Source organism: Aulonocara sp. 'chitande type north' Nkhata Bay, linkage group LG22, assembly GCF_057382095.1.
Source record: "Aulonocara sp. 'chitande type north' Nkhata Bay isolate Kocher_YH1m ecotype deep benthic linkage group LG22, A_spYH_male_GT1.1, whole genome shotgun sequence".
In the NCBI taxonomy this organism is placed as follows: Eukaryota; Metazoa; Chordata; class Actinopteri; order Cichliformes; family Cichlidae; genus Aulonocara; species Aulonocara sp. 'chitande type north' Nkhata Bay.
The window spans coordinates 26,774,400-26,796,237 of NC_141364.1; the positions used below are offsets into that span (position 1 = coordinate 26,774,400).

The 21,838-nt window shown below is 42.6% G+C and overlaps 1 protein-coding gene across 1 annotated transcript; it reads left to right on the forward strand.

The window, feature by feature from the left end:
- The first annotated feature begins 1,810 nt into the window (after positions 1-1,810).
- trak1b (trafficking protein, kinesin binding 1b) lies at positions 1,811-20,313 on the forward strand. Its single transcript, XM_086281161.1, has 18 exons — positions 1,811-1,965; positions 2,839-3,033; positions 5,766-5,842; positions 5,966-6,082; positions 6,160-6,260; positions 6,389-6,494; positions 6,583-6,661; positions 7,643-7,773; positions 7,877-7,951; positions 8,048-8,185; positions 8,265-8,341; positions 10,763-11,011; positions 11,125-11,402; positions 15,105-15,223; positions 15,403-15,604; positions 15,817-15,922; positions 16,807-16,932; positions 17,288-20,313. Exons 3-18 carry the CDS (start codon positions 5,792-5,794, stop codon positions 17,880-17,882), a joined length of 2,550 nt encoding a protein of 849 aa, XP_086137287.1. The 5' UTR covers positions 1,811-1,965; positions 2,839-3,033; positions 5,766-5,791; the 3' UTR covers positions 17,883-20,313.
- Positions 20,314-21,838: the final 1,525 nt, after the last annotated feature.

The window sequence follows — 21,838 nt, forward strand, 5'->3', positions numbered from 1 at the left end:
AGATGCACTGCTGTCACGATTAAATGCTTTTAATGGCGATGCCGTGCATCATAAGGTCAACTGATCAGGTCCTGGTACTTACTGTCATACTTGTACGGTGACACGATTTGCAAAAACACAGATTCGCATCCGTGACGGGTGCTGATGTAGATGAAGCCACGCCCTCAGACATGGCATTGTGTATGCCCCACGCTTGAATGAACCCTGGCCTATTTACTGCAGCACAATCAGCAGGAGCAGCTGTTAGCGTTCATTGCGGGACAGTTGTAATATCTGGGCCTGCAGGACATCCAATAAGCACCTCACGTTTATCCTCGTCAGCACGGGATTGCAGCTTTAATGTGTTGTTTTAATCCCAAATCTGCATGTGGTGCATGTGTGTGTTGTCAGTTCATATCTGAAGTCATCTTTCACCCACAGAGTATGTGGTGAGGTTTTTAAAAATAGATAAATTCCCATAAGATGCTGCTGTCACAGTGAGCAGTGTGAGTTCAGCTTTCAGACTGCTGCAATGGGAAAGACGTTCCAAGGTTGCACTGCAGCTACAGTGATGACAGAGACCCGTGCTTGCCCGTGTGTCCCTCCCTTTATACATACACTTTCTGCACCGACATGTCTCTCTTAAGAGAGGTAACCGGCTATTCATGCAACTGGCTCACACAAACACTCATGCATATTCACAGAGACTTTTAGTGAGGCTCTATTTTTGTTCAGAGCTGCAGCACCGGCTGTTTGATCTGGAGCTCAGGTGAATTTGTTTCATCTGGCTTGTGTGTGTTTTTACCCTGCCTCGACACGCTGATCCCTGCAGGATGCAAACTGAAATATACAAGGTCACCGTGAATGAGCACCGGTGTGTTTATTTCAGACAGGGATCCCAGTACAGTGTGTGACTGCGAAAGAGGCCGTCTAAGGTGACTGTGAGGTCAGCTGGAATAGGCTGAAGCTAAAAGGTTTGTCCTTTTAATTTAAAGTTACTGGATCGATTAGGTAGAACACTCTTTCTTCTCTTCTTCGGTATAATGTCTTTATAAAGAGCTGCACAGGGGACCTCTTATGCTCATTTCCAGCTCCATATTTTATTTTTATTCATTTGGAGTCTGCTGGAGTAGATCTGCATGATTTACAGCTCTTACAAGGCCTTTGCACCATTTTTCTTCCTGTTGGCTGTCCCTCACAAACAGAAGGTTTAAAAGCAGGTGGGTGGAGCTTATGTGATTCAAGCCAGAGCTGGATGCCTGTGATGATTGTCCCAGAGATGTCCACTCTCACTGACATCAACTGGAGATGTTAGGAAAAGTGTTAGAAATGGAGAGTTTAGAGGTCTGAAGCCCACTCTTTTGACCCACAGACATTATTTGCACATATCCTGAGCTCATGATTTGAAACTTTGGCCATGTTTCATATGGGCATCCACTACTGTACTGTATATATGACAGGAAATGGAGAAAAGCATAAATGTTCCCCTCCAACCACCGTCTGTTTTTATTTAAGTCTTGCAACTTATGAAACCTGGTGTCTGCAGTGGGTAGGCTGTGGTTTTATGCAGCTTGTTGGCAGGAAGCACTTTGCAGAGTCAACAGCAGCACTTGTGGTAAAGAGTCTGTAGGCAAAGAGAGACACACTGATTGAAGTGGACTTTGGATCACAGCAGCAGAAAAAGTAAAGGTCTCTCCTTCTCCTCTCTTCTGTCCCCTGCAGGTGTCTGTGTCTGCTGTCTATCGTCTGTCCCGTGTCACCGTTACAACAGTGGAGCTCCGGCTCCATGGCCCCCGTCTCTCTCCGCTAGCGAGAGGTGAGCCAAGCTGGCCTCCCCAGCCCCCTCCTTGTCCCAGGACCCAGAGTCAGAGCCTGAGCCCGACCGGCGGCACAACCACGAGGAGCAGTATGTGAGCGAGGGCGAGTACAACCAGCCCGAGACACGTCCGGAGCCTCCCGACTGCAGGGACGCCGAAACCATCACAGGTGCAGAAGAACTCAGATCATCCAAAAGTCCAAATATAGCAACAAAATTTTGAGTATGCAGCTCACCGTCTGGTGACAGTGTTGAAATTACTATTCTAATAAATCTTTTTTTAAATAGTTTTATTAATAAAGTATTGCTTTTTCTTCTTCTTCTTCTTCTTCTTCTTAAAAAACGCAATTTTATATGTGCAATTCCAAACGTAATTTTTCAAAATAAAAGTTACTTTTCCACAATTTGCACATGGATGTAGCCATGCAATCAAAGTAAAGTGATACCAGTTGGTGAAACTAGTCTTTTACCATTCTAAGCTTGCAGTCATAATTAAGTTAAAATGCACAAGTGTTTCTTTTTGTTTTTAAAGTACAGTATTGCTTGTTTTTCAAAATATTTCACATTAAATAGGACGTGTTATGTTAAATTCCAGCTCCATAGTTTCATTCATGGACTCTACTAGAGTAGCTTTGCATGATTGACAGATCAAGACAATCCTGTGCTACTGGTGTAGCCCCTCAGCTTCCTTTAAGCCGGCTTTCACCTGATTGGCTGCTCCGCGTAAACATTAGCTTTGAACCCACAGGTGTCCAGGGGCCAGAGCCGTGTGCTGTCTGATGTCTTTATTTGAAACATTGGCTGTGTTTAAAACAGGTCCTCTTACCAAAAAAAAAGAGTCTTGTGAAGAGTTATCTAATTTTATTTTAGCAGAATATTTTTTGTCTCTGATTAAACGTAAACTTGCCTTTCAAATGTTTGATCAGATTTAATGTCGGCCATCACAAACCTGACTCGCTGTGGTCACGCAGGGAATGAGAAAAAACCCACCCGTCTCATCCACCCTCATCCCCTCTCTCTCTCTCTCTCCCTCTAATGTTCAGATGTCTGTAACAGCACTGACCTGCCGGAGTTTGAGATCATCAGTCTTCTGGAGGAGCAGCTGCCGGTGTACCGCTTGCGGGCTGACACCGTCTACGGCTACGACCATGACGACTGGCTCCACACGCCCCTCGTCGCTCCTGAGGCCAGGCTCGACCTGACCACCGAGCAGATCGAAGAGACACTAAAATACTTCTGTAAGTCTGCGCGATCAGTACTTTAAATGTTTCACACCGAGACAGACTGAAAGCAAGAAGGAAAAGCTGCCGAAGGCAATGATAATAGAACTCTCTACTTAAAGGTTTCAGGTTATAACTGCAGGATTAAAACTGAAACGTCGTTTATCAATATTAAAATTGCAGAAGTGTTTCAGTTGAAAAGCTTTAGAATACAAATAATTTTAATGACAGCAAAAAGTACAAATTGTAGTCGACATGCACTCAAATGGGGTAGATGTTATAAAGAGGTACTCGGGTGTTCTACTTGCCTTTATGGGTCTTTCCCTTAAAATCCTCTGAGAACCCCTCCTACATAGATGAACAAGACAGGTTTCGAATAGCTCTTTGATGTCTTTTATGAATCTGTTTGACTTAATGCTCAAAGTTAAGCCATAAAAACATTTGGATACCAAGCCCTTTATTTCTGTTTGGCCCTGAAACATGAATGCATCTTCGTTTATTCTGGATAATTGCTGCGCTCCCCGTATATCATATCAGCACTCTGCTTAATTCGCTGCTTTATGAGTAGGCAGAAGAGGTTTATGGAGTAAGGACAGCGCTTTCTGCAGAGGCTTTCTCACATTAAAGATTAATGTGCAATATTAAACAATATTAACTCTTGCTGTCGTCGCATTACATTGTTCTTTGAATCTTTGATGGCATCTGTTTATAAAGTATAACCCGAGCCACCAAGCGTCCGCCATAAAATCTGTGCAAAATCAAACATGCTGATCATCAAGATGCAGATGAAGGAGGACGTGCAGCTGGTGGGCGTGACACAACACGATGTGATTGACATTTTGAAGATCAGATACATTTGAGTAGAGTGATCTTCAATAAGATGTTAATGTTAGATTTGGGTTGTTTGTTTTCTATTCTAATCTAGTCTCGTCTGTCTTTGTCCTGTATGGATAAAGCTGGTATTTCAGCTTCTGTCCACATGGTTGTCTCTAATAACCCAGTTTGAAAAAGTGGACAAAACGAAAATACGGCGTGTAAAATGTGAATAAAGGCAGAATGCACTGATCTGCAAATCAATGATAAATTTAAGTTAAGTTTAAACATTTCATTTTTTCTGCTATCTGTGTTCTCTTGTGGATAAAATATGGGTTTATGAGATTTGGAAATCGCTGCATTATCTTTTTATTCATATTTTCACTTACTTAATACTTTGGGAATTGGGGTTGTATAGTTGGTAAAATCTCTCCTATGGCTTTTGCAAATGACTTTTTCCTTGACCCACATGGAAAACTTGCACGATGGAAAGATGTGAAGAAGAATTTAGGTCATCTAATGAAAAGAGGAAGAATCTGACTGGCTTACTGAGACGTTAGATCGTGTCACGTGAAGGATGTTGTCTGAAACATTGTTGAATTTTTTTCTTCATTTATTTTGTGCGTATCTGAGATTGATTGGTAGAGTTATAATTTCTAAGATTGAGTTTTTACAGTTCAGATAAACTCATCCCTGATCTTTGCTCAGATGATTTCAGCTTTGACATCTTAGCATACAGCTAAGTTGTTTAATTGCTGAGGAAGTTTGATTACAGGTTGCCAGTCTATTGTGTTAGCAGCGGTGCTAAATAATGAGTCAGAAGACAGAGGAAGTGAGGTAATGAAAGAAAGGTGAAAATGAGAGAAGTGGGAGTCACTTCTATTGACTCTGTCCTGGATAATGCATCCTCGCCTGTCCAATCATAACACAACTTCCACTTCACCTCCGCAGCTGTGGAACCAAAACGGATGCACACACGCTCTCTCTCATCTCTCCGCCTACCATGTTCTCGCTCCACCAACACAGGGACGTCCGTGTGGGTGGAGGGTAATATAGTCTGTGAGCCTGTGATACAGTAGCTGAGCAGTGGCATGAGAGAGACAGAAAGCAAATGGATCAGTGTTTTGGACCAGCGGTCGATTGTTATCAAGGCAAGTGGAGGATACGGACAGCAAGAGCAAAGATTAGAAAGGGATGAGTGTGGGCCGGAGGACTGCTCAATGTTAAGATGCGATCAAATGATTGGGATATTAGTTTCTTTTCAGCACTCTGATTTTTGTTGAATATCGTTGTTCCTCTTTGCTTCCTGACTGCGGTGGATTACAGGCTGCAGTCTCATCATTTCAGAGCTCCAGTAATGCAGAAAAGCTGTATTATTTCTTGCTGATAGTTTTGCTCCGGTGTTTGTTTCTTAGTTAGTTCGCCTCACTAAGATGACGCATGTCTCCTGTCTAATTTCCACGGCTATCTGTTGTACCCCTGTAAACCAGCGCTGATCACTATTTCAGTGCCATCACCTAAATTTGCTTTCAGAAATGGGAAGTTTTTGTGTTGTTTAGAGTACCAACAGGATTACAGAGGCTTACCATAATGGATTCGATAACTTTGTGCAGCACGTTATCGATTCGAGCTCTGAAGTCAATAATTGCTGCCAACCCCGCGGCAGCAGAGCCACACGTTGTGCGCCATGGAACACGACCCTTTCCCCTTTAACGCCTGCTCGTGCATTTCCAAACAGTGGTGATGGAAGTGTTGCACGCTATACGTGGTACATCCACTTCCTCTGAGTGTATAAATACTCTTTGTGTTACATAATGGGGCCGTTTTTGCATGCAGTCACACATGTTTGCAGATCACAACTCAAGTGATGGGATGACCAGAAGGTCATTCGGTGTTTTGATGTTCGGTTGGGTTTTCTTTTTTTGTTTTTTCCACAGTGCTATGTGCAGACAGAGTGGGCCAGATGACGAAAACCTACAATGACATTGATGCTGTCACACGTTTGTTGGAAGAGGTGAGGTATTTTAATTTTGCCAGTTCTATGAGGGTAAATTGAAGCTTTTCTTTTTTTAATCAGACCAAATGATAATGAGATGTTCCTCTCCTCTGTTTGCTTCTCCTACATTGCAACCAATAGAAAGAGAGAGATCTGGAGCTTGCTGCAAAGATTGGCCAGTCGCTCCTTAAGAAGAACCGGACTCTCACAGAGCAGAAGGAGTATTTGGAGGAACAAGTGGGACAAATCACAGAGGAGGTATGCCTCACAGAAATTTAGACCAGGAAAAAATGTTTTGGTGCTACAGGTGTTGAACAGTACCTGTCCTCCTGCAGGTTGCCCAGCTGCACCATGAGCTGAACCTCAAGGATGAGCTGCTGCAGTTTTACACCAATGCAGCTGAAGAGATCGAGGATGAATCCAGCAGCTCCCCAACGTTAGTTTCCTTTCTTAATGTCACTCCTAAAATGTGTGAATACTGTTACCATTTCACAGGTGTAAAAATATAACCTCACTTGTACTGGCTGTAAATTCCATGATAAAATTTGTGTTTGTCTCCTGAAGGGGTAAAAAAAGCAAAGTGGAAACTGCTTCAGGAGGCTTTGTGAGCGACACGCTCCAAAAGAAACTCAAAGAGCTGGAAGAGGAGAACCTGTCACTCCGCTCAGAGGTATCACACGCAGTATTGAGGAAAACACGGGAGGTGAGTTACCGAAACGGCTCAGATATTTTGTGTAATTATGGACGTCTACTCGCAGGCTAACCATCTAAAGTCAGAGACCGAAACTTATGAAGAAAAGGAGCAGCAGCTTGTGAACGACTGTGTCAAAGAGCTCAGTGAGTTTTGTCTTGCCACCAATTTCTTTTTTGGAGCTTCTGTGTGTGAAATTGCCTGTTTTTCTTTACACAACTCCCTCCGAGAGTTTGCATGCTGCGTAATATTTGAATAAAAACACAATGCAATCACTCTACAGTATATAATATGGCTGCAGCTTCCAGGGCAGAATATTGAAGCCAGAGTGGAAGTGCCTTAAATCTGGATTCTACTGGATGGCAAAAGCTGTGGTAGACTTCCAGTCCTATGTGTAACTGTCCCAAAAGTCTACGAGAAAATGGCTTTATGACTTGACCTCTTTAAACACTTTCCTGCTGAGTTTGACTTGGTTTGGATCATGCTGGATAAAAAGTTAAGTCTGTGAAGGGTTATCTTTGGTAACAAACTCCAAGTTCAATAGCTGATCATTTTCACATTTTGTCACATCTTGTCAAGTAGTTGGTAGTAGTTCGAGTTTGTTGTTTCATAGTGAGACTCTTTCTTCTTCATCACATCTGCGGCTTTGCAATAAAGTAACAGCGAAAATGCATCGTCAAAGCAGTACTTCAGAAATCATTGAGTGATGTCATGGTAGCTACATCAACCTTTTATATTGTCTATGGCAATGACGCAACTCATTTAGAATCATATCTTGTTACAACTTTATCTAATTTTTAATTGGATTTAATCAACATTTTTGAAGAGCAGACAACAGACTGAAAACTATATAGTGAAAAAATGTTTTTTTTTGTGGAAGGGTGGAGTGTCCACTCCGGGTCAGGGACAAGTTCCTGCCCCAAGTGGAGGAGTTTAAGTATCTCGGGGTCTTGTTCACGAGTGAAGGGAGCGGGAGATCGACAGACGGATTGGTGCGGCGGCCGCAGTGATGCGGACGCTGTACCGGTCTGTTGTGGTGAAGAGGGAGCTGAGTGTAAAAGCGAAACACTCAATTTACCGGTCGATTTTTCTCTGTGCTCTTTTTGAACTCCCTGTCAAACTTTAAGGGTTGTCCAGTCTTCAGATTTCTGCCATAGCGGAGGAACTGGCCCGTAAGACTGAAGACGCATCACGACAGCAAGAAGAGATCACACACCTCCTCTCTCAGATAGTAGATCTGCAAAAGAAAGCCAAATCTGTGAGTATATAAGCACACAGGTATATACTTTGACTGGTTATATTTTTACTGGTCTTGTCCTGTTTAGCTGTTTGCTCAGTCAAAGCTGCATTTGTATGTCTAGTATGCAGTGGAAAATGAGGAGCTCTCTCAACACCTGCTGGCAGCTAAAGATGCCCAAAGGCAGCTCACAGCAGAGGTAACTTCTCTTTGCTTTCCAAGCTTGTCCCCAATCACAGTTTGTTCCCTAAATACTGTGAATGTGAGTTTAATTGCTGTGTTTACAATACAACAGCTCCAGGAGTTAGAAGAGAAGTACTCAGAGTGCATTGAGATGTTGCATGAAGCTCAGGAGGAGCTGAAGAACCTGAGAAACAGAAACTACCCTGCAGGAACCCCACGCCGCTATCACCCGCTGGGACTGTACCCGATGGTGAGTTACTGTAAAAGTGTGTGTGCCTCTCTTTGCTTGTAGGCATTGTCTTCCCCTCTTAAAAGTTTATATGTTGCAGGACTCTCTGGCAGCTGAGATTGAGGGAACGATGAGGAAGGAGCTGAGTCTTGATGACCCAGAGTGTGAAGAACAGAAGTAGGTATTCATGCATGCATACTAGATGCCAATTTCCAAACATGGGAACAGGTTTTGGAATTGTTTGATCAAAAGAGTTGGCAATAAGTAATGGACAGACAGTAGAAATAGCCAAAATAAATATACTACGGTGAAAAGTAAATGCATAAGTAATTGTCAAAAAAACTGATAAACTAGCCAGCATAGCTCACTAAAAGTCTTCTCAAAACTTTTTCTAAAAGTATACATAAGCAGTAGCGGTTTTTGATACAGGCGACACGGGCAGTTGTCCGGGGCGGCATCATGGTGGGGGGCGTACTCACGCTGCCCCGACATCAGCCAGCGCATATTGGGAATGGCATAGGCACCGATCGGTTTTCTATCGCCCATTTGCTGGGAGTAAGGGCGCCCTCCGTTTGCGAGGTGCGCCTGCTGCTTGCGGCACAGGAAGGAGAGGGCGGGGCGGCGGGGGATTCTCTGGCTGGCTGGAGCAGCATCTAATAACCAACTTGCAAAATAAAACAAAATAAAAACAAAACAACAAACACGAAAACACCAGACATTATGATACAGACTTATAATATGCACCGATGTTTTTTCGAAATTCTATAAAGTGAGCGCGAGAGCCCTCGGTGCACCTGCTCGCTGCTGAAGTCAAAGTAAACTTTATTGTCATCTCCGCTACATACAGTCCAGTATATAGAGAGACGAGCCGACGAGGCTCCAGTTACAGCAGTGCAAGTAAACAAACAATATATATAAGAAGAGTAAGAAAATAAATATACACTTTAGGACCAGGGGTAAAGGGATCAATAACAATTGAAAATTTATAATTTACAATTTGATGATTTAAAGTCTCACACACAACCCGTCGAAAGGGGAGGGGGGCCCTGCTGCTTCCAAATAGAGCACATTTCATTGGTAATATTGTAAATCCAAGCCCCTTATCTATTCATGATTTGAATCCTGGGTTGTGCGAAATCCAGAGGGAGTGTTCGCCCGGGGCGCCAAACAGGCTAGCACCGCCACTGTACATAAGCATAGTATCTAGTCTAAGTTATGAATACAGTGTATAGGAGAGGAATGTAACCACTGTGACCTCACCTACTGAGTTTGGACTTTTGGAAATGTTTAGCTTTAGCATTAGCATTGTAGCCACTGTCATGTTCTTTTTTAGAAGCCTGAAGTTACCATGTCTGGATGAACAGGTGGTGTATTAAATTATCAGCTAATGCTAGCAGACTTTTATTTAGCAAGCTGTATAGCTAAAATACACAGACACTGTTAATTTGTGCTAAATACCAGATCTGATACAAGAGGAGAGGATTAGCTAAACTGCTAAATATCATTCTAGCTAAAATTGATAGCTATAATAGTTAAATTGTTAAAAAAAATAGTAACAAAACCTAATGAATACACTTATAATAAAGTAGTAGCTTAAACTAGGAAAAGACTGGTTAAAATGTAAAGTGTAATGAAATGAAGTGTAACTGATGAATGGTAATCATACAGAAATTGCTTATTAAATCGCTAATAATGGACACTACTGTCTATTAGCTGTCATGAAGTTCTGTGAAAAACTAAGCACACCATGTTAAAAGGGTAAGTTGCAGCCAGGTGCTTATAATCAAATGCACTTGATTAACTGATCATCAGCAAGTGTGGGTATCTCTCTTTTGGCAGTTTCCTGGTCTGTAGCATTCGGGTATGTGTTAACATAGTACTACAGTCTTCCTAGTTGTGGGCGTCCAAAAAAAATCACCCAAAGTTCAAACCATGCAATGCTTAAGAAACTGCACAAAAATCGAAAGCTACTTCTTGGACTCCACTGCTTTCTGGAGACTTCTGGTCATAATTCACAGCCATCTGTTTGACAGCTAAATCTTAGCATTAGTGACAATGATCCCAAGCACAGCAACAACTGTGCAAAAGCATGAAAAAGAAAAGAATCAAGGTTTTGTAATGATCCAGTCAATGTCCAGACCTCAACTCTACTGAGTTATGTTGCAAGACCTTAAGAGACCTGTGCACAAATGAATGCCTGGAAACCTCAATAAACTGAAGCAACATTGTAAAGAAGAGTGGACCAAAATTCCTCCACAACAATGTGAGAGATGGCTTAAGTCCTAGAGAAAACAATCGCTTCAGGTTATTACTGATGGTTCTATAAGCTACATGGAGTATTAGTTTTTCACAGAACTCCATAGTGTCACAAGAAAACTTTCTTTTTCACATGGCTATGGTGGATGGTGTTCTTCACTCTGATTGTTAGTCGCTTTAAACACTCGACTTAAAGTTGGGATTTGTTTAATGTTAAGAGTTCAAATAAATGTAACCTTGGTGAAGCGTTCTTGAGTCCATCTTTGGGAGTAACTTAGGTAAAAAGGTTTGTGAACCACTGTTGAAGAGCATCAGTATAATACTATGTTTGACTGTGTGCAGGGTCCATCGGAAACGTGTATTTGAGACGGTCAAAAATGTTAACCAGACAGTTCGTCAGCGTTCTCTGACTCCAACCAACTCCAACATCCCGGGTTCTAACCAGTCCCTGTCAGCTCGAACGTCACCCCAATCGAGTGGTCTCTCCACACCCCACTCCAGCATATTTGGAGGTGACCTTAGTGGAGAAAGTGTAGTCCTTGATAACCGAACGCAGAGCATCCTAATGGAGACGGCATCCAATCAGGACAGGTAAGACCGAGATAAGCTGCTGTCATCTGCATGAATCAAACTCAGTTTTCTCAAGAATGATTTTATTTTAAAACATTTGATTGATTTTTGTTTTAACCCTGCTCTGTCAACAGCACAGAGGGCCAGGAGAAGAAGGCAAGTGGGGCAGAGGACTTGCGGCTTGCTCTGCGTCGCCTGTCTTTGCGCCGACAAAACAATTTAAGTGAAAGGCGCTTCTTTGAAGAGGAGCGAGAGCGACGGCGGGGAGGGCACCCTGGACTCCACGATGCCCTCAGCCAGGAGAGTCTCTTAACCCCATCCGAAAGCATCATGTCCCTTGGAAACCTCCACCTCTGGGCCTCGCGAGGGCCCTACCTCCCCGACAAGCTTCAGATCGTCAAACCACTCGAAGGTGAGGTAGAAAGGGAGCACGGAACGAACGGCAAGGCAGGGAGGAACCTGGAAGGAGAGAGGCACCGAGGGGCCGGGGCAAAAAAAGGGAGCAGGCAGGGCTGGGGAACAGAGGGGGAGAGGAGGCAAGATGGCAGTCAAGGGGAAAGGGAGAGAGTGTGGGGATGGACGAGGAAGACTGGAGCTGGAATAGAGAGGGAGAGGGGAAGGAGGTGGGCTAGAGACCGAGCCGGCAGCAAGAAGATGAGGAGTGCGCAAGAGTGGACAGAGAGGCCCCTGTCTCTGATGCTCTTCAACTCTTTCTGGTCTCTGATGCATCATCACAAGTCTGGCAGCTTTGCATCTCCACACAGCTATTACAAAGAAACCCAGCCCAGAGGGTGGCTTTGAGCACTCATGCACTACACGGAGGAAGTAAGACGGAGTCTATCCAAATCACTGGCTGCTGCTCATGAACTGATCGGGGGCTAAAAGGGGAAACAGGCAGACCTTAGGTCTATACAGTGTGATAGAGTCACAGTAGTATTCAGTCAGCATGTACAATTAAGGAGCTGGTGTCTTAGATTTAACCTTAAAGAAGATTATGCTCATTTCCAGATCAGTGCCAAATATTTATTACTGGACTCTGTGCTAGATTAGTTTTATATGATTCACAGTTCAAACTAACCTTATTTATCTTTACTGAACCTTGGTACCGTTGTCAGAATCGGACTGTTGTGGCTTCCTGCCTGTTCTTTTTAAGGCGCGTGTTTTCTGATTGGTTGTCCCTCGCAAACAGAAGGTTTAACTCTACTGACAAACAGTGTTGCCAACTTAGCGAGTTTGTCGCTATATTTAGTAAGTTTTCAGATCCCCTTAGCGACTTTTTTTCTAAAAAGCAACCCGTGCCAAAGCGCTCATAGGCGGCGGATCGTCCTCACGCAGAAGTCGCCCCCAGCTGCTGTCAAAACAGGACATGTTCACCCAGTTGCGGCCCTAGCCTGTTTGGCGCCCTGGGCGAATACTCCCTCTGGCCAGAGAAACACACACACACACACACACATATATGAAGAGAGAGAGAGTATGCATTGTATGCAAACGGCTACCAAACAGCCATCATAATTCGTCATACAATGAGAACAGGAAGAATCAACAATTGACAATGACTAATTAATATTAAAATCTGTAACATAATGTATTGTTTGGAGTTTAGTCTGTTACTGCTACTATTTCTTCTTGGACCAACTGTAACACACATAATTTCCTTAGGGATTAATAAAGTATTCTGATTCTGATTGTTTCAGGATGACCTGCCATTATCCAATGACACATCTGCTTACCTGTATCATTTGCTCGTTTCTCCTCATCTTCTTTTCTATTTTTTCTAAACTGAGGACCTGATGGCTTTGAACTTTCTTGTCCATCTTCCATTGTTTTTAATTTTGCACTCCAGTATGAACACCCATCCCCCAACCCGAGGATCACCACAACATAACCTAACAGACCTACACCTCAGTTCACAGATTCACTTTGTCTAAGGTTTATTTCTGGGATTTCACACAACCCAGGATTCAAATCATGAATAGATAAGGGGCTTGGATTTACAACATTATGAATGAAATGTGCTCTATTTGGAAGCAGCCGGTCCCCCTCCCCTATCGACGGGTTGTGTGTGAGACTTTAAATCATCAAATTGTAAATTATAAATTTTAAATTGTTACTGATCCCTTTACCCCTGGTCCTAGAGTGTATATTTATTTTCTTACTCTTCTTATATTTATTGTTTGTTTACTTGCACTGCTGTAACTGGAGCCTCGTCGTCTCGTCTCTCTGGACTGTATGTAGCGGAGATGACAATAAAGTTTACTTTGACTTCAGCAGCAAGCAGGCGCACCGAGGGCTCTCGCGCTCACTTTATAGAATTTCGAAAAAACATCGGTGCATATTATAAGTCTGTATCATAATGTCTGGTGTTTTCGTGTTTGTTGTTTTGTTTTTATTTTGTTTTATTTTGCGAGTTGGTTATTAGATGCTGCTCCAGCCAGCCAGAGAATCCCCCGCCGCCCCGCCCTCTCCTCCCTGTGCCGCAACAACCCGCGCACCTCGCAAACAGAGGGCGCCCTTACTCCCAGCAAACGGGCGATAGAAAACCGATCGGTGCCTATGCCATTCCCAATATGCGCTGGCATGATGTCGGAGCAGCATGAGTACGAGTAAATTTTTATTTTTTTCCGATGCCCGTGATGCCGCCCCACTACGATGCCGCCCCGGCAAACCGCCTGTGTCGCCCGTATCAAAAACCGCTACTGTGTTCACCCCTACGCGTCCAAACTGCAAATGAATCGCGCATGAAGCCGCTGCTCCCGCCCTAACTATAACAGTCGGTTCTTCTTTTACTCTTACTTTTTGTGGATCACAAGGTTTAAAACTACTTTAAAAACACACACAAACAAACACAAAAAGTAACTCCGCCAGACTGCCTATTTCGGGTTACTTTTGCCGGTACCAAGCCTGGATAAAGGAGGAGAGTTGGAATTGTGACATAATAAAAAAACAATAATTGCTAAAAGAAATTTAATTTGTAGTTCTAAATATATCCTAAATGCATTTAGGCTGTTTTTTACTGACTTTATGTCTCTTCCACAATGTTATTTCTCTCTCCTACAACATAGTTTGCAAATACATAAGCATCACCAATTATGCTAATTAAGTGATGACGTCATTTAGCGACTTCTAGCGATTTTTAGGACAACCAATAGCGATTTTCCTTACTGAGGAGTTGGCAACACTGCTGTCAAAGTTGACAAAATTAAGGAAACCTGCTCTTGCTGGCCATTAAGAGAAGTCTGAATCGCGAGCTTCAGGGATTATTTGCACATACTCTGAGGTCTTTATATGAAACTTTGGCTATGTTTATTATGATATGTAATGGTATACTCTGTATGCAATAGAAAATAATGCTAAGTAGAATAGAACCACTCAAAACATGTTCCTTTGGCCTGTGCTGCCCTCTGCTGGTAATATTTTATACTTTATTTAAACTGAATCTATCCCCCGTGCAGAAGCCCTGATATTGTGGATTTGTTTATATGTATTCTTATATATTTATACACGTTGTTCTGTCCATATTCATTCGTAACTTAGAATTTTTTAAGCTTTTTCATTTTTTCACTGCTCACTCTGTCACCTCTTTGCTGTCTGTTTATTTTCTGCCATTAATCCATGTGGCTGTCTTAATAAAAAGATTCTCATTCTGCTTTGCTCCTCCATTTCATTTCCTTTTCATATCATTCCTCTGATAATCATAGCTTTCTGATATTCACCTTTCTCTGCCATCCTCTTCACTTATAGTATTAGCTTCATCTTCACTTTTTTATTGAATGGATGAGCTCTTTAGAGAAAAGGATCTAAAATACTTTTTGTTCTTAATTGCATGAATTACTGGCTGACACTCTGAGATATGTGTGTGCACAATATCGGTTTTGTTGCTGTTACTGCTAGTTACTTCTCAGTTACATATAATTCTTAAAACCTGTTAACGTAGGAATGCCTTTTAAAATGCTAACAAGTATTTTCAGGAGATTTAAGGTATAAAACATCTGCTGAAGGTAAAGCAGCCAGTTGAAAACGTTTCATATTCCCCTAAATGTTTTTTTGTCTGTGTGTTTGGAGATGGTGCAGGTGGAGTTAAGTACATTAAGTTAAATCCACTTCTCTCCACCAGGATCTGCCACTCTGCACCACTGGCAGCAGTTAGCCCAGCCTCACCTGGGTGTGATCTTGGACGCCAGGCCAGGAGTTGTGCCAAAGGGCTACAGACCTCTAGAACTAGAGCTGGAGCAGGTCTGTGTGTGAGGTTTCTCTGCGTGTATCTGTTGTGTTCACGCTAAACCATCTCCGTTGATTACATGTACCGCTGTATTGGTTTAAACGTAGGCCCATCCTCTGGTAACGAGAATCAAACCTTATCACCTGTAAAGCACTCCTCTCCCTTCCCTGCATGGCTCTTTGTTTGTGTTAAGGCGTACCCATGGGGCGGCTTTGAGGAGGATGAACCAGGAGAGCAATACTTCCAAAATCTTCCCACCTCTTCAGCTTCTGCCTCACCGGCAGTGGCCCCCACCTCCAGTACAAGTGACGCCAACCTCGTACAGCCTTCAGTCACCCTGGCCCCACCTTCTCCGCCCTCACCATCACCACACCTCAGCAACACCGATGCTCTGGGTGAGGACATATAGCAAATTTTCATTGACTCTAAATACATTATACTGCCAAAAGTATAATTAAGAATGGATTTCACTCAAGTTCATATGCGTGTGAAGGTGAGCAAACACTTCTGGCAGTATAGTGCATAAATACTTCCACATTGTTGAACATGTGTAAAAGGCTAAAATGTGGTGACTGACAGTGACGGGCTGTGTGTGTTTGACTTCCAGCTGCATACTACCCAGGTAAATGCATGGCTCACACCAGCTCCACTTACACCTTTACAACCTGTCGGATCCTCCATCCAACTGATGAGCAGACGCGGGTTACGCCAAGGTGAGTGGCATCATTAAGTGTCTGTGATCAGAGTCGACTCTTTGTTATTATTCGAGCCACCGAAAGTCACACATAGTGTTAGTTCAGGCAGGTGATGAGGATAACAGTTCTCACTATGGGCACACTCTTTAAGCTCCTTTAGCCTGCCTATACCTGGTGCACATCTGCATGCTGCTTTGTAACCCACCTCCTCCCCAGCATAACCTTTTAATGCTACTCTACTCAGAGCCGGGGGCTTGTTGAATGCTTCCCAGAGCCATGGACATCGTTGCACATGGAAATATCTTTTTTCTTTTTAGAGTGACCCTGACTAAATTTATCTATAACTGACTCCTGCAGAGTTGAGCTTTTCTGCTAAAAATGGTCTTATAACGACGCTTAAAATGAAACTCTGGCTCTGAGTTTTCTTTGTATTATTGTAGGGTCTTTACCTTACAATAAAAAAAAAAAAATCGAGTAATTCATTTTTATAAAAATTAGTAAATGTTTTTCTTCGAGAAGCTCACCCTTTTAGAAAGTTAAAACGGCACTTAATGCCACTTCACACACTGTAGTGACAAGAAAAATTAAGTGGGAAAAAACGAATGCAGTTCTTAAAAAAAGTCATTTAAATACGCCGTTCAGATGCATCATGTTTCTAGAAGCCGAAAGAGTGCTAAATGTGCACTCATTCTGAATTTGATTGGATCTCACAGGACGGGTCTAGGCAGGACACTTAGTCAGTTTTCTGATAGACAGTGGGAAGGTGCTGAATTATACATGCAGCTGCTTATATTTTGAACACCCGCTGTAGTTCTGGTTTTAATGATGAGACCATCTGAAAGTGGGATTTATATATTTATATTTTTTTGTTAACCTAGATGAAATCTTCTCATTCCCTCCAGTTTAAACCCAGTGCCTGCATCGTCCTCCTGTGTGATGACCAGCACTCTGCTGGGTACTCCTGCTGCTACTCCCTGCACGTCCCGCAGGCTCAGTCTCAGGCCCTCTGAATCCTCAACTAACCTCAGGCAAGAAACTGCATATTCTGACATTTTCCTTTTTATTTAAAAGACAAAGTAAAATCAAAAGATTGTTTTAGCTAATTTCATATTTTATATAATGTCATATTTAATTGAGTGCATAGAAAAAGTAAGTTTGCATTCAACTGCATGAGATCACAGACGTGTGGTATTGTAAGCATTAATGCCTTCCCTCTCTGTCGGGCTGAATGCTTCCTTTGGTTGACAGGTGTAGTTCCTTGGTTATAGCTGGCTGTTTATTTGGATAAATAATCAGCAGTAAAACTATATGCATTTGAGTTTGGTGTGAACTGTTCCTCTAAGAAAGGACATTATGTGTGTATTTTGTCTCATGTCTGTGCAGAGATGCTACACGCACCACCAGCACCTCCCTGGGGTTGGTACGTCTTCTCCAGGAGAGAGGAATCTCAGCAGCTGTGTATCACCAGAGCCAGGGCCTGGAGCAGGGTCAGGGCAGCGGAGGAGTCCTATTAAGCACCTCCATTGCCCCCAACCGAACACCTAATCCCGATCCTATGCGACCCTCGACCCCTCCAAACTCTCCCACAAGACAGGGAGCTTCAGCTGTGCCAAGCTCCGCTGGGTTTGACTTCAAGAGTCCTTCTTATGAGAACTTCCTGGCTTCCAAACCAGCCCGTTCCATCCTGAAGGAGGTGACAGGGGGGATGAGAGGCAGGCAGCGAGGCAGGGACTGTGAAAGCCAAACAGACGTTAGCGTGGCCGTCCACAATCTGAACCTGGTAGACAAGGTGAAGCGTCTGGGTGTGGCTGGAGCCCCCGGAAGCAGAGCGATGAGCCCTGGTCCCATGCTAGGGCCTCTGGGTGGACTGCGTAGATCTGGCTCCCCTTTTGGACCTGATGGAATGAGGAGGAACCGGAGTTATCCAGGCATGGTAGGAGCCAGCATGGTCATGAAAGCCCCAGGGCCCCAAGAGTAGTCTGGATAGCTGCTGGCCAACAGGGTAGATGAGTAGGAGCCCAGCAGGGCCAAGGACTGGCTGTTGATCAGTCACCTGGAGCCCATAAAAATATTTCCACTGTACAACAGCAACATGGCACTACTGACCTATTTCTAATCACAGCTACAGTTTTACACAAACACTACACCTCTGTAGTGCTTTACAGTGGTGATTCACGCTTGAACGAAGAGAAAAATAACTTAAAGGGTTAGTTCATCCAAACTACACAGCAACATCTTCTATACTGTCTGTGCTGTACTTTTGCTTTTGTGTGCCCAGATTTTGAGATATTGCTAAAATGACCGGACAGATTGGAGGCTCTTCTGTGTAAGCACTGAACAGTGACATTTAAAGACTTTCAGTTATTAAATTAAATTAAACGGTGATGACGAAGCTTACATTCTTTCTAGCTTTAACAGGTCTGAATTAAAATTTTTGCCAGAATTCCTGCCGAACTGAAAACAAGTGCTCCCACGTCACCTGCATTCATCTTCATTTTTATAAAAATTAGTGTTTTTCTTCGAGAAGCGAACTCTTTTTAATTTAATTATGTAAAAATTAAGGGGAAAAGGCTAATGCAGTTTTGGCTTTTAGAAGCATGAAGTACCTGAACGGCATAATTAAATGACTTTTTTCCCCCTAAGAGTGCTAAATGTGAATTTGATTGGATCTCACAGGACGGGTCTAGGAAGGAACACTTAGTCAGTTTTCTGATAGACAGTGGGAAGGTGCTGAATAATACATGCAGCTGCTTATATTTCGAACACCTGCGGTAGTTCTGGTTTTAATGATGAGACTAACTAAAAGTGATGGAGAGGCTCACCTTCTCTCTAGCTGCAACAGGTCTGAGTTTAAATTTTTGCCAGAATTCCTGCAAAATTAAAAACAAACACACCCACCTCAGCTTTATTTTGACTTTAACTCTTAAGATGGTAACTAGTTTCTTCCATGTCCGTGAGCAACAAATGCTTCTTATTAATCTAAAGTGGAAAACTGACAATATGTCTGCACCGAAATAAAAACACATTTACTTAAAGTTTTCTTAATCGGAAGCTAATAATATACATAAATATTTTGTCATTTTCTAATGCCCACGGATTGATCAGGAAAGAATTTATAGCATTTACATGCCATTAAGGGAGGAACCCTTAATGGTAGCTGTTCCCACCCTGTGGAATTGATGCAAGCAGCAGAAATGGGTCTCACTTAGAAATAAGGGGAGGAGCTTAGTTATTCAGGCCAGACTTGGAGGACTACTACTCCACATCAAAAGGAGGCAGTTGAGGGGGTTCAGGCATCTGAATAGGATCACCTGATGACAAGTCCTACCCGGAGGAGGCAGAGGATGTATGGATGGATGCACAAGCACCCCCTATGAAATGCTTTTGAGCATCTGGAAGTCTTTCCTTGTCATTGTTAGCATGTTGAGTTTTGCATGTAAGTCAAAGCACTCTTTATAGAGCTGCTGTAATCTCTGCTCACTCTCTAATATTCAGATATCTAAAATTCTGGACACACAAAGCCAGTTTTATGTAACTTAATTTTACATAATTGGGTGAACTGACCCGTTAAAACAGAATACACTGAAAGCGAGCTACTGAAATATCACTCGGATTCCTGCTTTGGAGACTGACTCTGCTGGCTAGATGTAGTACTCCCACTCTTGCCTTTTCTGAAACACATCCACAGAATCCCACGCACATCCAGACTCACACAGGTGCACTCTGCTAAATCTTCCATGCACTGGCTGGCTATTTGTAGTCACTGTAGCACTGAAACATGCCTTTCTACTTCAATACTAGCAGATGAAAATTTCATAAGTGGTTTTAAAAAAAGTACACCGAATTCATAAAATATGTCATCCTCTGTCTCTCTCTCCTTTCTTTTGAAGGGATTAAGTGTGAGTCTGACAAGTCACTTTCACTAAATCATCAAATAGATTTCACGCCAGTGTTAAAGGTACTTCAGTTTCATTTTCTAAATGGCCGTTAGACAGTAAAGCTGATGGTACTTCCACTGAACTGGAGAGATCAATACACTGAGGGATTGCTTTATCGTGGTTGGAAGCTTTCAGCTATTTTTCCCTTATTGTTTTATGGTTGAAGAGAATGAAGCAATACAGTGCCTCAGCCTTGTGTTTTGTGATTTTTCCCTTGTCATGCAGGTCCAAAGGCGCTCACGCAACCATAGTTTGCACTTGTGTTTATTTATTTTTAAAAATCCTGATTTTAAGATATCTTTTTTGTAAAAAATAGCATCGTCTTACAGACTGTATATATATACTGTTCACAGTCACTATAATGTCATGTGTAGATGAACCATTATTTGTAGTGCTTTAACCAAGAACCACACATTGCTGTAAGTATCTGGGTGAGCATGTAATCAGGGTTTTTCCAAATAAAAAGTCATCAAACAATCATTTATTAATAGGATTTCGTTTCCCTTTCTGTGTGATGGAGTTTTAAAGCATGACTCAGAATTGAAGAGGGGGTAATAACGACGTAAAGAAAAGCCACACACGCAGGAAATGATTACTTGGCCTCCTCCAGCAGATGGTGCTCACAAATAACTCGACACGCGACGGCGAGGAATGTGTATTGCGTTCATCTGTCTGTCTACAGTCATCATCCATTACCCATTCACCATCTGGATCTCGTGGAGGGGATATGACGAAGGCTGCTTATTAAACTTAGGCTGGCCACAGGTGAATGAGAGGTGAGCAATAACCAAAAAATGTCACAGTGGCAGGCGGCGAGTCTAATTAGAAAAAATAAACTGGTTTCAAATGCCAGTGACGTCGCTCATGTCAGATATTTGTCATCTTACAGAAGCATTTTGATAATCTTATTTCATAACCTTATTTTTGTTGGATGTAATGACACAGCCCCAACAGATGAGCTTTGGTACCTGTCATATACCAGACGAGCTCATTTTAGGTGACAGTGGACAGGATGTCTGGAAGCATCATTTTTATTCAATAACTGACACCCAGACTACTCTCACAGGATTTAGTGTTTATTAAAGGCTTGGGGTATTTGTTTGTTTTTTAAAATTTACCATACAACATTGTTTCTCTGTAATGTCTTCGCTTAGCCCCTGGATTGCAGACTGCTTGGTGGTCTTTATAAATGCTGGGCTATGATTGGTTGTTAACCGGTTCAAGTGCTGACATTCAAGCCCCTCGCAGTAGTTCCTCTTGAAAGTCAAACACCTAAATAAAAAGATTTTTTTCCTGTGCATGTTTCCTTTTTCCCACTCGAATGTGGAAGAATGAGTGTCTGGACCTGATTTGTGCAGATGAGTGGGGGAAAAGCACCTAAAACAAACAAGATGATATTCTCGAGAAATGGGATTAGTAGCTTTTCCTGATTGCAAAGATGTGCACTACAGTGAGTGAAAAGATTACTTATTGATGGGAAACATCCCTCTGAATTTTTGATTCAGTAGCATCACACAATTGCTGCAGATTTGTCTGCTGCACATCCATGATGGGAATCACCTCTTCCACCACATCCTAAATGTGTCTCCTTAGGTACTTGCCTGAGATTTGGTGACCATAGAAACCATTTAAGTGCAGTAAACATCCGGTCATGTTGAAGAAAACAGTCTGAGATGATTTGAGGTTTTGAGACATGGAGCTGTATCCTGCTGAAAGCAACTATCAGAAGATGCGTACACTGTGGTCATAAAGGGATGAACATGGACTCGCGTAGGCTGTGACGTTTAAACAATACTTAATTGATACTAATGGACCTAAAGTGTGCCAAGAAGATATCCCCCCCACCATTGGATGGATCCATGCTTTATGTTGCTGCCAAATTCTGATCCTGTCATCCGAATGTTGCAGCAGAAATCGAGGCTCATAAGACCAGACGACATATTTCCAATCTCTTGTTGTCCAGTTTTAATGAGTTTCCTCAGTTTCCTGTTCTGTG

Coding starts and splice junctions, on each gene's coding strand:
- trak1b (XM_086281161.1), top strand. CDS start 5,792: ATGACGAAAACCTACAATGACATTGATGCTGTCACACGTTTGTTGGAA. Junction 7,952..8,047: donor AAAGGCAGCTCACAGCAGAG/GTAACTTCTCTT, acceptor ACAATACAACAG/CTCCAGGAGTTAGAAGAGAA. Junction 8,186..8,264: donor CGCTGGGACTGTACCCGATG/GTGAGTTACTGT, acceptor TATATGTTGCAG/GACTCTCTGGCAGCTGAGAT.